Source organism: Centroberyx affinis, unplaced genomic scaffold (assembly GCF_046629955.1).
Source record: "Centroberyx affinis isolate AG114_WGS23_722 - 3 ecotype Tasmania unplaced genomic scaffold, CSIRO-AGI_Caff_v1 ptg000186l_1, whole genome shotgun sequence".
In the NCBI taxonomy this organism is placed as follows: domain Eukaryota; kingdom Metazoa; phylum Chordata; class Actinopteri; order Beryciformes; family Berycidae; genus Centroberyx; species Centroberyx affinis.
Window position 1 is genome coordinate 120,858 of NW_027278881.1, and position 14,543 is coordinate 135,400.

Here is a 14,543-nt window from a genome sequence, read left to right on the forward strand (position 1 = left end):
TCAGCAGGCTTGCAGGCCTCGTACCGTCTGAGTGAACTGGTCCTGACAGGCCATGCGGATCTTCTCGGCCGTAGCGGGAGAGCTCAGAGGGAAACTGTCTCCCAGTCCTCTCTCTCTGCGGGCCGCAGCGATGGCCGCCTTGATGGCAAAGAAGACGGTGCAGCCGAAGAAGACCGGAGGCTCACCTACTCCCTGCAGTAACATGACAAATAATGAGAAATATCTGCAGGTTTCAGAAAGACATTAAAGAGGAACTAAACACCAAACCCAAATCTGTGTAAAGCTTGACATCTAATGATAAAAAGCATGCAACTGAAATTGCCATCTGCTATTGGCTGATCTTTCTTCGAAGTTTACATAGCTGCATTAAAATGAAAATTAAAAATAATCTTGTCATTACATGGTGAAAAAGAAAAAGCCCATTTAATACCTTTTAAGCCATGAATTTATATAATTTAAGACACTTAAAGAAGTTTTAAGGACCTGCAGATAGCCTGAATAATTAATAACAGTATTAGGCCAGCGCTTCAAGCAAGACAAGGTGCTTGTCCAAAAAACATAAAAATCTTTGTACTACTGTAATAATCCAAATACAAAGAAAAATTTTAGAGTGATTAATATAATGATATTTAGTATATCATTAGGTCATAGTGCAGAGCTTTCGTAATAATATCTGTATTCATCATCTTAACTCACAAATGATGAAAAAATACCCCATTCCATGCCAGTATAAGCAGATTTTAATGATGAAAAGTATTGATATGGGCAATCCTAGCCTTGGTATTACTTGGTATTGGATCGAAATCAAAACCATCAATCAATAGTCTACAGTGAGACTGACGTGACGCTTCATGACGCTCAGGTTAAAAGCCTTCCCGGCGTCCTCGGTACCTTGGACAGGTAGACGGCGTGGGGGTTCTCGGCGTCGGCCAGCAGGTGAACGTCGAGCCGGGCCGGGACGTCGCAGAGGGCGGGGATGTTGTACCGGGACGGGCCTCTGGTCATCAGGACGCCCTCCGAGGAGAACTGCAGCTCCTCGATGGTGTACAGGCCGACGCCCTGGACGAAGCCGCCCTCCACCTGGAAAACACCGGAGGAACTCGGATCGGTTCATTTATCGGTAGGATGAACCACTTTGAGGTGTAGCATCTTGTTTCTGAGAGGCTCTAAACACTAAAGACACGATACAGGAACAGCTGACAATCACAGAAACCATCAACAATTAGCGTAGTTACATGAAAGCTGGAATACAAGATTTCTTTCCAGTAATAAATAGTTATTTTATCCATCTGGACCGTGGAGTCAGGTTACACCAGTGATTCTCAACTTTTTTCATATCAAGGACCCCTAATTTAGTCCACATTAGAGCCACAGACCCCCATTTGATATGATTTTTGTCTCTTGGACCCAAATCTGAGAATATTTTTATTGTCAGATATGATTTTGTCCAGAATTCCATGACTATCTGTATTGTAGTTAGAGAGAAACTATGATCAAAACAGTCATTCTTCTATACATTCTCTAATTGTGTTAACTTAAATTAAGTAATGGTGAAGTTTAACAATTCATCAATTTGCTGGGGACCCCCTGGAACCCCCTCAAGGACCCCTGGTGGTCCCCGGACCCCACGTTGAGAACCACTGGGTTACACAATACAAACTGGCAGTATTACTGCTGGTAATTGACTTGGCCTTTATCAGTGATAATTTTGCTGTCCTGATTGGTTTTTTTTTTATTATTCATTTCTCTATTTATCTTTATAAAAAGAAAGAAAATGTTGCCGTTTTTGTAATTCAAAATCTTGTCGCTAATAAAATGAATAATTGATGACAATAAAAAATATACACACTGCCTGTCTAAAGTTTGGGGACACCTGGCTTTTGAAAGTGTTTAATAAATCAGCATGTTTTCTTTATCGGTTTGCAATAACTTAACCCCATTAAAGACTAACTAGGTTTAGTTTGAGGAAAAAAAATCAGTAACACTTTCTATGAAGCCAGTGTCTATAATACATTATAATCATACTTATAACACATTATAATGCCATCATAATGCATTATAAGTATAGCTATAATTATGCATAGACAGTTATAATGTTTAATAACATTATAAACACATTACTTACAATCTGTTATAAAGCTTTTTCATTACCACTTAAATGAAAAAGCTTTATAACAGATTATGAGTAATGTTATAAAACATTATAACTGTCTATGCATGATTATAACGATACTTATAATGCATTATGATGGCATTATAATGTGTTATAAGTATGATTATAATGTATTATAGACACGGGCTTCATAAATATTTAGACGATAAAACTAAAACAATGACATGACAATTGACAATGACAATTATACGTATTATAAAGTATATTATTATACTCCTTAGCAGCTGGAATTGCTGCATACACTTGCTTCATGTGAACAGTCAGAACAGTTTTTTCCAGGCGTTCCTCAGACACGCTCTGCCTCAACGTGGGGTCCGGGGACCACCAGGGGTCCTTGAGGGGGATCTAGGGGGTCCCCAGCAAAATGATGAGGTGTTAAACTTCTCTGTTACTTCATTTATAAGAAGTGAACACAATTAGAGAATGTAGAAGAATGACTGTTTTGATCATAGTCTCACTGTTATCTCTCTACCTACAATACAGATAGTCATGAAATTATGGACAAAATCATATCTAACAGTAAAAATATTCTCAGATTTGGGTCAGAGACAAAATCGAATCAAACTGGGGGGTCCGTGGCTCTAATGTGGACTAAATTAGGGGTCCTTGATATGAAAAAGGTTGAGAATCACTGTGCTAGGTGCAATCCAGAACCAAGCAGGTCATTTTGTCCAACTTGTGTGTTTGTTTATTGGCTGAGGCAGAGGTTCTGCTGTGCCGTACCTGACCGATGTCTAACGCAGGGTTGATGCTTTTCCCAACATCCATCACGATGTCTGTTCGGATGTTCTGCAACAAACAAACACACTTCACTTCCCTGGTGGAGTACGACAGGTGTAGTTCATCTGCCTCACACCTCGCAACACATTTAAATTAATGTAATATACAGGTGGAGAGAGTATGACTGTTAAAAGGACTCAAAACCTTTAATTGTATCCATGAAATGTGCTTAATTTCTCCATTATATAAGCATTAATTATCTATTAAATATAACACAGCTGTAAAAGAGTAAGGGGTTAGTATCATGGACTTTTAAGGGATTTATTCATGAGTTGATTCATCAGTAAGTGAGTGATTCAGTAGTAATTAACTCTAGTAATTAAGGGATTTCATGCCTTTTAAGCATGGTTTACAGGGTAATTAATGAGTTATTAATGGAAACTTCCTGTCTCCCTGAATTTTTCATTATATTAGAAAGTAAGCAGTCAAAAATGAAGGGGGCGTTTTAGGGGGTTTTGATGGGGTCTCCTCCATGAATAACTCCCTTAACAAATTTTAAGGGGATTTTGCATGAATTAAGTTGTGAAGTAATGTAAATGTAAGGTTATTTTAAGGGAGTTGTGCTCACTGAAGTCAAGGGAAGAATCTGTTTTAAAGAAAAGATCCTTTATTTACTGTGGCCACGCTTCATGTTTCTGATTTTACACTTTCTTTTCCTCTGATGCAGTAGTAGAATTTGTAGTATAGAATGTGTAGTACTAGTAGAATTTGTAGTATAGAACGAAGAGGTGACAGAATTTGTACAGGAGCCAAATACTTTATGATCTCCAGTGAGACAGTCGATCTCCACTTCAGAGCAGCAGGCGCCGAAGGTGAAGTAGTAGTAGGCCTGACCCTCGCCCTTCTCCCAGTCCACATCGGTGTGTGGGCCCCTGCGACACACACACACACACACACACACACACACATACAGTTATCACACAGTATTCCCCTTCAGGAACAAAGTAAATTAAGAGCTGTGCAGAGGCAGGGACTCGAGTCACACGACTTGGACTAGAGTCACGGTGTCTCAAGAGTCCAAAGTGAATAAAAAGTAAAGTGGCAAGTCCAGTGTAATAATAATAACGAAAACTGGCTGATGGCTTTTATTTTGAAACTATGGTTCAATATATTGACACACTGCTTTACATCTAACATTCACCAGAAATGTATCAGTTAAGAATGGCATTTACTAGGACTTTAATTTTGAAATTCTGACTCAGTAACATAATATGCTGTTTCACAACTAACATCTAATACAATTCCTCTGACCACAAGCCATGCTTATCGGTTAAAAATGGCAATTACGAGGAGGACTTTTATTTTGAAACTCTGGTTCAATAAATTGAAACATTGTTTCACATTTAATATCTAACAAGTTTTCCAACCACACGCAGTGTTTATCAGTTAAGAATGGCAATTGCCAGGACTTTTATTTTGAAATTCTATCTTGGTGAGTTGAGTCGAGGGATATACTGTAGTTGAATGGTGTAGGAAAGATAAAGGCAATATAGATAAATATAACACTATAAAAACGATGAAGATAAACAATAGAAAACTATTAAAAAAGTGTCAACTATTACGAAAGTGTCATTTAACTTTAATAGATATCACAATAAGGACAGAAACACTGGAGCCGTGTCTTCCTTTGATGTATCACTCTCATTCATAAACGATCTATTCAACATACAGCACATCTTTCTATCTGTCTTACTGTAGAGCTGCTATGTTCCTGGCCAGCGGCTCCACCCAGTGTTCACTAGGAGAACTACAAGCTACTGATATAGATTCTGTATACTGTATATATCAGTGGAATACATGCAGCCTGTGGCATTCGTTCCTAAAACACAGCTTGAAGTCACTTTTGTCACCATTTCACCATTTTATAATTTTATGGTTTTAGTATTTATACTTATTTTATTTATTATCATTATTATTTATTTTTTTCTATTTTATTTTATTAACATTTTACTGTTTTACTATAATCAATTTCTTTTGTGCAGGATTTCATAATTTTATTTTTAATGTTATTTTTATTGCTTGTATTATCTTTTATTGTTTATCTTTTATTTATCTTAACTACCCATCTTTTATTGTTGTCTTATTCAATTAACTTTTTTGGGGTTTTTTTGGTTGTTTTGGTGTGCATTAGTCTCTAAATCCATTTTTAACATCATACGTTTTGTCAATCACTTGTAAAGCACTTTGAATTGCATTTGATTTGTTTGAAAGGTGCTGTATAAATAAAGATTGATTGATTGATTGATTGATTGATTGATTGATTGATTGATTGATTGATTTCTTCTTACAGCCTTTCTGTTGCAGCTTGTTTGTAGTTTGGGTGTCAGCCATGAGTCATGACCAAATGTCAAGTGTCTCCCTTCCCACCTGCCCATTCCCATTGGAATATGTAATAAAAAAAATAAATTAAAAAAATCTACATACATGAAGAATCCAGTTGCAGATAAGCTGATCTTCTGGCAGAAAGCTTCATTAACCTGAGAGGGGGAAAAAATAAATAAATTAGAGAATATTTACAAAGCAGTTAGAGATTACTTTCAAATTATAAATGAGTGAATGACTGAATGATGAGGAATTTCTGAAATGTATATATAGCATTTTGAAAATGATCTTCTTTTTTTTCATCATATCCTTTAAAATAATCACACAATGGAATCAGGGGCTTTATTTTAGATACTGTTATTTGGATTTTTATTTGTGTTGTTAAAGAAAAAAGTAAAATATGCTACAGTTTTACATTAAAACATATTTTAAGAAGAGAAATGTCTTGTGATTGATATGATAAGTTAGTTTTTAAGTAATTGAAACATATACAGTACAGTTTTTAAGGTTTTCATCTTAATAATTATCAAGATAATATCGTATATTGAAATAACTTTGGCCAAGATAATCGTACTATGAGGTTTTTCATATCATTACAGGCCAAGTCACAGAACATTTTCCTCTTCTGAATGAGTTTTTGTGTTTGGTTACCCATTGCTGCCAGGAGTTTTGGGGATTCCTCTCCATCACCGGCTGCAGGCGCCGCATCAGCTTCTCACAAGCGTCCTGCAACGAGACTGAAGTGAGAAAACATACAGTGTTCCTCTCATAACCTGAGGCACTGCTGGGTCCAGTTGTACATTTATTTGTTAGGACTCGTTGCATACTGGTCTGCTCATGAAGGAAAGCAGTGTATGTTCTCTCCTTGTTTTAGACCAGTGGTTCCCTAGCTGGGCGTCTTGGGCCCCCAGGTGGCAGTGAGATCATTAATGGAATATCCTACTATAAAATGAGGAAAACTCTGTCTGTCTCTGTCTGTCTTTTGCTCCTCAATGGGTTGGCCAATCAATCTGAAACTGCACATGGGCATTGAGCATTGGCATAGGCAGGGACTGATGAAGCTGATTTTTCCATTGTCCCAAATTTACACTGTTTATGCGCATTTTTGGCAAGTCTGCACGTAGTTGTGGCGCGCGCATCCCCAGGTATGGACTAGTGAAAATAGATTTTTAATATCCAAATGTATGATTATGATTTTAATATTTATGTTAAGTTGTTTTTTCTTGTGAAATTATGAACATTTACATTCTTACAATCAAGTGATCAAGTGATCAAGTAAAATGGGCTGAAAAAGTTCATCATTTGGTGTCAAATGTCGCAAATAGGTTCTTTAATCTTCGGGGGTCGGACTTCTGTTGGAATGGTGAACTGAATGGCAGCTTAGGAAAACTACACAAAATTCAATGCAGCAAGCTCTGAGAAGCAATAATCTTAAAAGTTATAAGTGGGGAAAACAAACAGAGAAGAAGTTGAAAAAGCAATTTTTGTGTGTCACAGGCCCAAAAGGTTGAGAAGCAGCACCAGAGGGAACCTAATCCCAGGGTTAAGGTCCCATCTTTCCTGACTCTCTACTGTAAATTATACTATATAATAAAGCGAAAGTTTACCTTGACAGCCATGCCCACGGCGTCGGTGCCAAAGGAGGCAGCCGAAGGCGCGGCGTTGGGACGTTTCCCGTACACGTCTCCTTGATGAAGACGGAGGACATGGGCACCCGGAGGACACGACTCGCTATCTGAACGTAACGGAAGAAAGGAAGTCGCATTGAAAAGAGACGTAACCGCTGCATGAGACGCTGGATAAACCTGGCTGTACTGGCTGTACAGGCTGTAGGAGACGTTGCCATAGCGACCTGTGTGGCCTTGGTGTTGAGGCCTTGGCCCATCTCCGTCCCTCCGTGTGTTACCAGCACTGAGCCGTCTTTGTAGATGTTCACCAACGCTGCACCCTGGGTAAGGCAAATACATAAAGTTCCTTAAATCAGTGATTCTCAACCTTTGTCATATCAAGGACCCTAATTTAGTCCACATTAGGGCCACAGACCCCCATTTGATGAGATTTTGTCTCTCTGACCCAAACCTGAGAATATTTTTATTGTCAGATATGATTTTGTCCAGAATTCCATGACTATCTGTATTGTAGGTAGAGAGATAACAGAGACACTATGATCAAAACAGTCATTCTTCTACATTCTCTGATTGTGTTAACGTCTTGTAAATGAAATAATGCTGAAGTTTAACAATTAATCATTTTGCTGGGGACCCCCTAGAACCCCCTCAAGGACCCCTGGTGGTCCCCGGACCCCACATTGAGAACCACTGCCTTAAATAATCACAAACTTATTATACTGGATTCACGCACATGGATTTAGCCAAGACTGGGAAATTTGTTTGGACAAAATTTGTTTGGATCTCTGTTTCATTAGCTTGTTAGTCTAGCTCTGGGTTTAGTTTAAAGTTTAATTAAAAGTTACGCAACACAAAAATGTAACTGTCTGAACACTTTGTTAGTATTTATTTATTTACATTATTGGATGCAGGAGGATGTCTCTTCATTAGTACAAAATATTGCATAAGGCAGCAGCCAGACAGAAATGTATGAAATTTGTCTTTATTTGTCTTTATTTGAGGCTTTATCCGGGTCTGTGGAATCAGTCCGTCGTGTGTTATAATGTTTGGGGTTAAGTTGTAAAAATCTAAATCTCAGAAATGTTGATTGGCATGCACCGTTCCTAGCATAATGAACCCGATGTAAAGCACCCTGCAAAAAATATCCATTTTAACAAGCCGTTTAGTCAATAATTGACACTTAAAATTGACACTTAAAATTTTTAAAAAGTGAAAAATTTGCTAATGTGGTGAAATATATTGACTTGTTTCCTATGAAATTGGTTCAAGAATTTATATATTTTTCTCTCCATTTCCCTGTTTCAAAATATTGACACTTGTTTCTAGAAAACAAGTGAAACTGCATTGGAAACAAGTGGAATTGCCTCACCTCTTTGGCAGATTTTTTTTACTAGTTTAGAAGATAAGTTTTAAGACTGAATATGAGCCTTGAGGACTTGTTAAGAACATCAGATTTATACCCCGGGCCTGAACCGAACTCCTCACCTGGTTGAAGAAACCCTTGGAGAAGCCGACGCCAAACTTCTGCGGGACGGCGGAGATGCCTCTCTTCCTCCAGCGGTTGGAGGAGTTGAAGAGTCGGACGGCCCGGAGCCGATCCTGGTAGCCGGCCTTCTCCAGACACTCGTCCCAGCAGCGAACCAGGTCTCTGGGGCAGAAGAGCTGCTTGTGGTGGGTGTAGGACACCTCCTCCGTGTACATGTTGATCTCTCTGACCTAGAGAGGAACCACACAGCATCTTGGTTTTGAGGGTGCTAATTTATATGATTTATGCCTGGAAGTTTTCAGTTATCATTGTAGTTTTCCAGCATTACAGTCAATTAATAAAACAGTAATGCTTTTGAAATGGATATCAGCTCGGCTAACTCTAAACCGAATGTCCAAAAACGTCATGTAACCCAGGCGACAAATCCACTTCCAGCAAATTCACCTCCCTCGATAACTGATTCCTCTCTTGTTAAATCAGCTCTAGAAAACAGACGCCCGGTGACCTCTGACCTTTTCCGGAGGCAGGCCGCAGCGGACCGCCACCTCGTGCAGGACGCTCTCCATCACCGTCAGGCCCTGAGGTCCGCCGAAGCCGCGGAAGGCGGTGTAGGACGGCAGGAAGGTTTTGCACACCAGGCCGCGGCCGCGCAGGTTGGGGATCTTGTAAGCGTTGTCCATGTGGAGCAGAGCTTTGTCCATGATCTGAAAACACAGATGGAGTATAAATAGATGGAAACGTTTTGGTTTCTTAGGGGAGTAATTGAAGAGTTTGACTCCAAAGTGAAATTTAGAACAGCCACACCTGCTCTTATAAAGTGATTGATATCACAAAATTAAAACAAATGATGGTACTTTTTGAACGATAGAGGGTAACTTAAGTATTTGGATGACAAAATGCTAATCTTTTCTCAGACCAGATTCTCTTTAGAAATGCTGAATGTTGAACCTTTTTTTTTTTTTTTACAGAAATGCATATATAATATTTTGGGGGAAAAAAAAAAAAAAATGTAAAGAGTTTCATTCCAGAATGAGATATCCACCATGTGACAAAATTTGATATCATCATTTACATCAAAGTAAAACTTAAGACCTTCACATACAAAAGTGTAACATTTCATATTTAGTATTTTGTAAATAGCCTACTGGGCAATGTCAGTCAACATGGTTTCTCAAAAGGCAGTGGCAGGAATTGAGTGTAGATTTTTAAAATTTTGATAGCAGCTCTGAAATTTGATATTGGTTCTACAAGACTTTTTCAGATACATTTTCTTTTAGCTGAGACTCTTATACAGAGAAACCTGCGTGAATGCATCAGTAGAATAAGCTCAAAGTCCTAGATCTCCCATATTATAAGCAACAGAATTAACCAGTGGTATGTATTGTAAATGCCATTTGCTTTTCTAAATAAAATCAGACCATGCTCAACCAATTTCCTCAGTACAAATACCAATAAATTTGAAGAAAAATTGAGTTCTCATTGTAAGAATCTGACATTTTAAAAATCTCTGATGACTTAGAATTGATACCAACACCAAAACCCAACATGGTAAATATTACTTGATATCCAACCCCATTAAAGAATCGGTTAAATTTCTTAGACTATTCACATAAAGCAAACAAATCTGTCTGTTAGCTTACAAACGCCGACTCGTCCAGCGTGCATCCTCCGTTGCTGTAGTAAGTGATGTCAGCCGCCACGATGGTGCCGTCATTTTTGTATCCAACCTGCAGGTGGCGCAACAGAGGAGGTCGATGTTAGTATAACTGACCTGCTGTCAGGGTCTGCTGTCACATTAGTCTCTGACTGCAGGTACAATCTGGTTTCTGCACTGCTGAGCCGGCGGTTTCAAGCCAGCAGGGTCAGCCGCCTCATTAGCCAATAGTTGTTGAGTTATTGATGGTGAGGGAAGATTTGCACCAATTTTACATTTGAAGGAAAGAGCGCTATGGTACACTGCATCAAGTGGTTTTAATGTGGAAGGGGGAGCATGTGAATACAGAGTGTCTCCATAATCAAAGACAAAAATGGTTGTAGATTGTCCAATAATTTTTCTATTAGGCATCAAAAAGCAGGATTTATATTTTTATTATTTCTATACAGAAATCCCATTTTAACTTTCAGCCTGTGAGAGAGGTGTTCTACATGGGTCTTAAAGGAGAGTTTAGTGTCCAGCCAAATTCCTAAGTATTTATAAGAATCTACAGTTTCAATTTGTGTCCCATTCAAGGTGTGAATACCAGTATTAGATATAATGCTATTCACACAGTGAGACCTTGAAAAAAGCATACATTTAGTTTTATCAGAGTTCAGGGAAAATTTGTGATTATTATTATATTTGAAAAGTATCAAAGGTGGACTGCAAGTTCGAGACAGCTATGTCAGGTATAGCCAGAGGCATACAAGATTGTGTCGTCTGCATAAAAATTGACATTGCAGTATGATGTTTAGGAAGGATTATATTATTTATATAGATTGTGAAAAGAAGTGGGCCAAGAACAGACCCTTGTGGAACTCCTTTACTAATTTCAAGTGAGCTTGAGCTTAGTTACAGTTATAAGATCATCATTCCTGGCCAAGAGGAACACTCACTAACAGGGATGTAAACAAGTTTGTACACAAGGTTTGAGAGAATTTTTTTTGTGATAAAAATTATGGGATGTTTTGTTTTAGCTCACAAAACACGGGACCAAAACTTGACATGTTGCATTTATATTTTTGTTCAGTGTAGATCTTTTCTGACTTGGAGAAAGTCAGATGAGAAAGAAGCAAGAAACCATAAACTCCCTTTATTCTAGCCTCAACCGGAAAGCTCTAGCTTGTCTCAAATTAAACTAATTAAATTAACTTTTTTAGGCTAGCTTTTAACTAGTTTCTTGTTTTATGCTGATTGTTTGTTAGCTTCATATGCAGCACTTTTATTTTTTATTTTTTGTGGTTTATTGACAGTCTGTACATATCTATTCACTGTATGTATTTTTATTTATGTATTGTATTCTCTTGTGCAGCACTTGGTACTTGTGTAAGAAAGGTGCTATATGAATAAAGTGTATTATTTATTATGAAAATGATACTGATTTTGCGTGAATATCACCTTGTACTTTCCGAGGAATGGGTGTCTGCCGCTGGTGATCAGCATGTCGTCGCCTCGGTCCAGGCAGCAGCGCACAGCCCGCCCGGTTCTGCAAAATAAAATAATATTTCAAAAAGAAGAAAATGTCCCAGAAAAAAAGGGGCCAAGTTCAGCGCCAACCCAAATTAAAAAAAAAATTTCAGAATATGAAATCCTGGCACGGTAAAAATTCCTATTGAAACAGCTTTGGAAACTGTTTTGAACTGATATCAGGACGATATTTAGGTCCTGATTTCACAAAACAATACGGACTTCGTCTCACAAAATGTTTTCTGGGTTTCTCTCGGAGAGCATTTTCTGTCCCGTGTAAAATGAGACGGACGATAAAGTTTTCTGAATCCTCTTACTTGTGCGCGGCGACGGCGGTCACAGCTGAGAGGGAGGCGATCTTCATGACTTTCCCTCCGAAGCCGCCGCCGAGCCGCTTCACATGGCAGCTGATCTTGTTGGAGTCGACGCCCAGCGTGACGCCGACCACTTCCTGGTTCAGAACAAACATCAGTCAGTCTGAGTTATGACCTCATGACCAGAAGGTTACTGGTTCAAATCCAACGGTGGAAGTAACTGATTACATTTACTCACTGAGTAGCTTTTTAGTTGTACTTTCAGTCAGTCAGTAATTAAATTTTTACATAAGTAACTCATCAATTCCAATTCAACTGAGGCATTTACATATAGTGTTATATATTATCAATACTGAATATCATAAAATGTTAAAGGAACCTTTCAAATCTAGGCTAAAAACTTGTTCTCCGTTGCCTATAACTAAGCCACCTTGTGTCTGCATTATGGATCTCCTGCTATTTTGGTATTTTATTTTTATCCTATTTTCTTCAATTTTATATCTTTTTTACGTTTAATGTTGCGCACTTTAAATTGAAAGATGTATTACTGAATGAATGATTATTTTTATGACTTTACATTTTTTATTTAAATGGTATATTGTATTTCTATTTAAATGTAAACCACTTTAAATATCCTTTTCATGCACTCCTTTTAATATTTTTCATAATGAATGAATGAATTATTTTATGCCTTCTTATCTTATGCTATCTTTTTTTTTCTCTTTTCTTTTGTAAAGCACAATAAGTAAATTCAATTCACATTCTGTTTCCTTACAGCTGGGAGACATTCACATTCACACTCCAACTGCAGGAGATGAACTGAATTTAGCATGCAATCTCAATTCAGTTCATGAATGGACCCAAGCCTGATAGATTCAACACTTTAGTGATACCAGCTTGTCTAAATTCCTCCAGTGGTTTCCTCTCTAACCTGAGTGAGAGCAGCGTGCTGAGTGGCCACAAACAAATCCATCTCCCCGCTCTCTCCTCTGGGAACAGCGATCACTCCCTGAGTCTCCATGTAGAAATGCTCCTGACCGCCCATCTGAAGCTCATCTGCAACCGACATCACATGTTAACAAACTACAAATCCCACAGGAACCTGGGAAGCTGTGGAAACTGTACCGAGAACGTGGGAAAAGTGGTTAAAATAGAGAGTTTGAATAACATTCTCAGTCATTTAAGAGTTTATTCGAGACACAACATGGGAAAACAGGCACATTGTGGGGGATTTCTTTTTTGTTTTTCCAAAATAATTTTTGCTTTCAGAACTTTAAATTGGTATATATTACATAATGGGGTTAATAAAGATTTTTGTTGGGATTATTAATTATCGGATCAACTTTTTTGTGCAAAATGAGTCTCCTGCAAAGTAGAATGAGTTCATGGTGTTTGGTCAAATATAGTACATTTTCTGAAAATAAAATAAAATACAGAGCAGTTGCACATTGCATAGTGCTAGTATTTTGTCAACCAAGGACTTAAGATAGTGTCCTTTAAAAAGTACTGGAATTTGTTGTACTTTGAAAATTTTTACTATTTTGTAAGATTAGCTCTCACTTTTTCCAAATAGATGATATCTCATTTTGTTAACGAAAAGTTTCATTCCAAACTAGAATGGTGCATTTTCTGGAGAAAATGCGTGTGATTGCTGAGAGTGCAAACTGTGGCTTGTCAGTAAAAAACACTGGTGCAGTTTAGTGTGGGTACAGCTCACCCTTTCTGTTGGCTGTCTGTGACTGGTCTATCACTCTCCTCTTTCCCTCTTTCTTATCCTATGGCTGTATTTATGTCACATATTTCTGTCTGTCTCCACTTGTTGTCTCTGTCTCACCTGCTTCACTGTTCCTGTTCTTCAGTTGCTGTCTCACTCTCTTGGTAAAACAGGGATAGGTAACATCAACTGACTGCATCTACATACTGGTGCTGATACTGGTCTACCAGTGGCTGTGTGTGTGTGTGCGTGTGTGTGTGTGTGTGCGTGTTTTTGAACATGACTGTGGATCGTCTGTTCAAACTGAAACGGCTGAAGCAAAGTATAATATGTGTATGTAATGTTAAAACTGTGAGAAATGTGGCAGTTTAAAACACTTCTGTGAAGGAGCTGTAATGAGTGGCAAAATGGTAAGTAATAATGTTAGAAATGTACTAAAATGTCATAATAGTAACAAGTACAAAAGTAAGAAAATATGTAGGAAGGCTTATGTGTAAAAGGTGGAAGGAGTATGAAAGGTATGAAGTAGGAAGGCTATTTTGTGAAGGGTAGAGGGTAGAGGTGAAGGGTACAAGGAGTATAGGTATATATTCAGTAGGAAAAAAACAAAGTAAGAAAGTGACAAGTACTAATGTTAAAAATGTACTAAAATGTAATATTACTAAGAAGTAAAAAGGTATGAAAATATGTAAAAGACATGTTCAAATGGAGAAGAGTGTATTAAGCAGAAGAGCTGCATGTGTAAGAGAGCAGCAGTGCAGCAGAAACTACTGTGAAATAGAGTGGAACACTAGTGTCGAACAAACGTTAATATCTCAAAAACTATACATCGCATCGCTTATATATTGACATTGTGAGTGAGAGCAGAAGTAGCTGAAGGGTTTGATGTATAATATGTGTACGTAGTGTTAAAGTTTTGTGAACTGTCACAGTTTTAAAATGTGTGAATTTAGTCAAAAGTAC

At 38.0% G+C, this 14,543-nt stretch overlaps 1 protein-coding gene across 1 annotated transcript in view; it reads right to left on the reverse strand.

The window, feature by feature from the left end:
- Window positions 1-14,543, reverse strand: part of aox5 (aldehyde oxidase 5) — a 32,200-nt gene continuing 17,657 nt past the window's right edge. Inside the window, 15 exon segments of the mRNA XM_071536365.1 lie at window positions 1-192; window positions 892-1,080; window positions 2,897-2,962; window positions 3,711-3,825; window positions 5,378-5,430; window positions 5,927-6,001; window positions 6,883-6,944; window positions 6,947-7,010; window positions 7,128-7,223; window positions 8,389-8,619; window positions 8,902-9,093; window positions 10,030-10,116; window positions 11,484-11,571; window positions 11,870-12,003; window positions 12,798-12,922. Coding sequence (XP_071392466.1) covers window positions 1-192; window positions 892-1,080; window positions 2,897-2,962; window positions 3,711-3,825; window positions 5,378-5,430; window positions 5,927-6,001; window positions 6,883-6,944; window positions 6,947-7,010; window positions 7,128-7,223; window positions 8,389-8,619; window positions 8,902-9,093; window positions 10,030-10,116; window positions 11,484-11,571; window positions 11,870-12,003; window positions 12,798-12,922 — 1,769 coding nt within the window.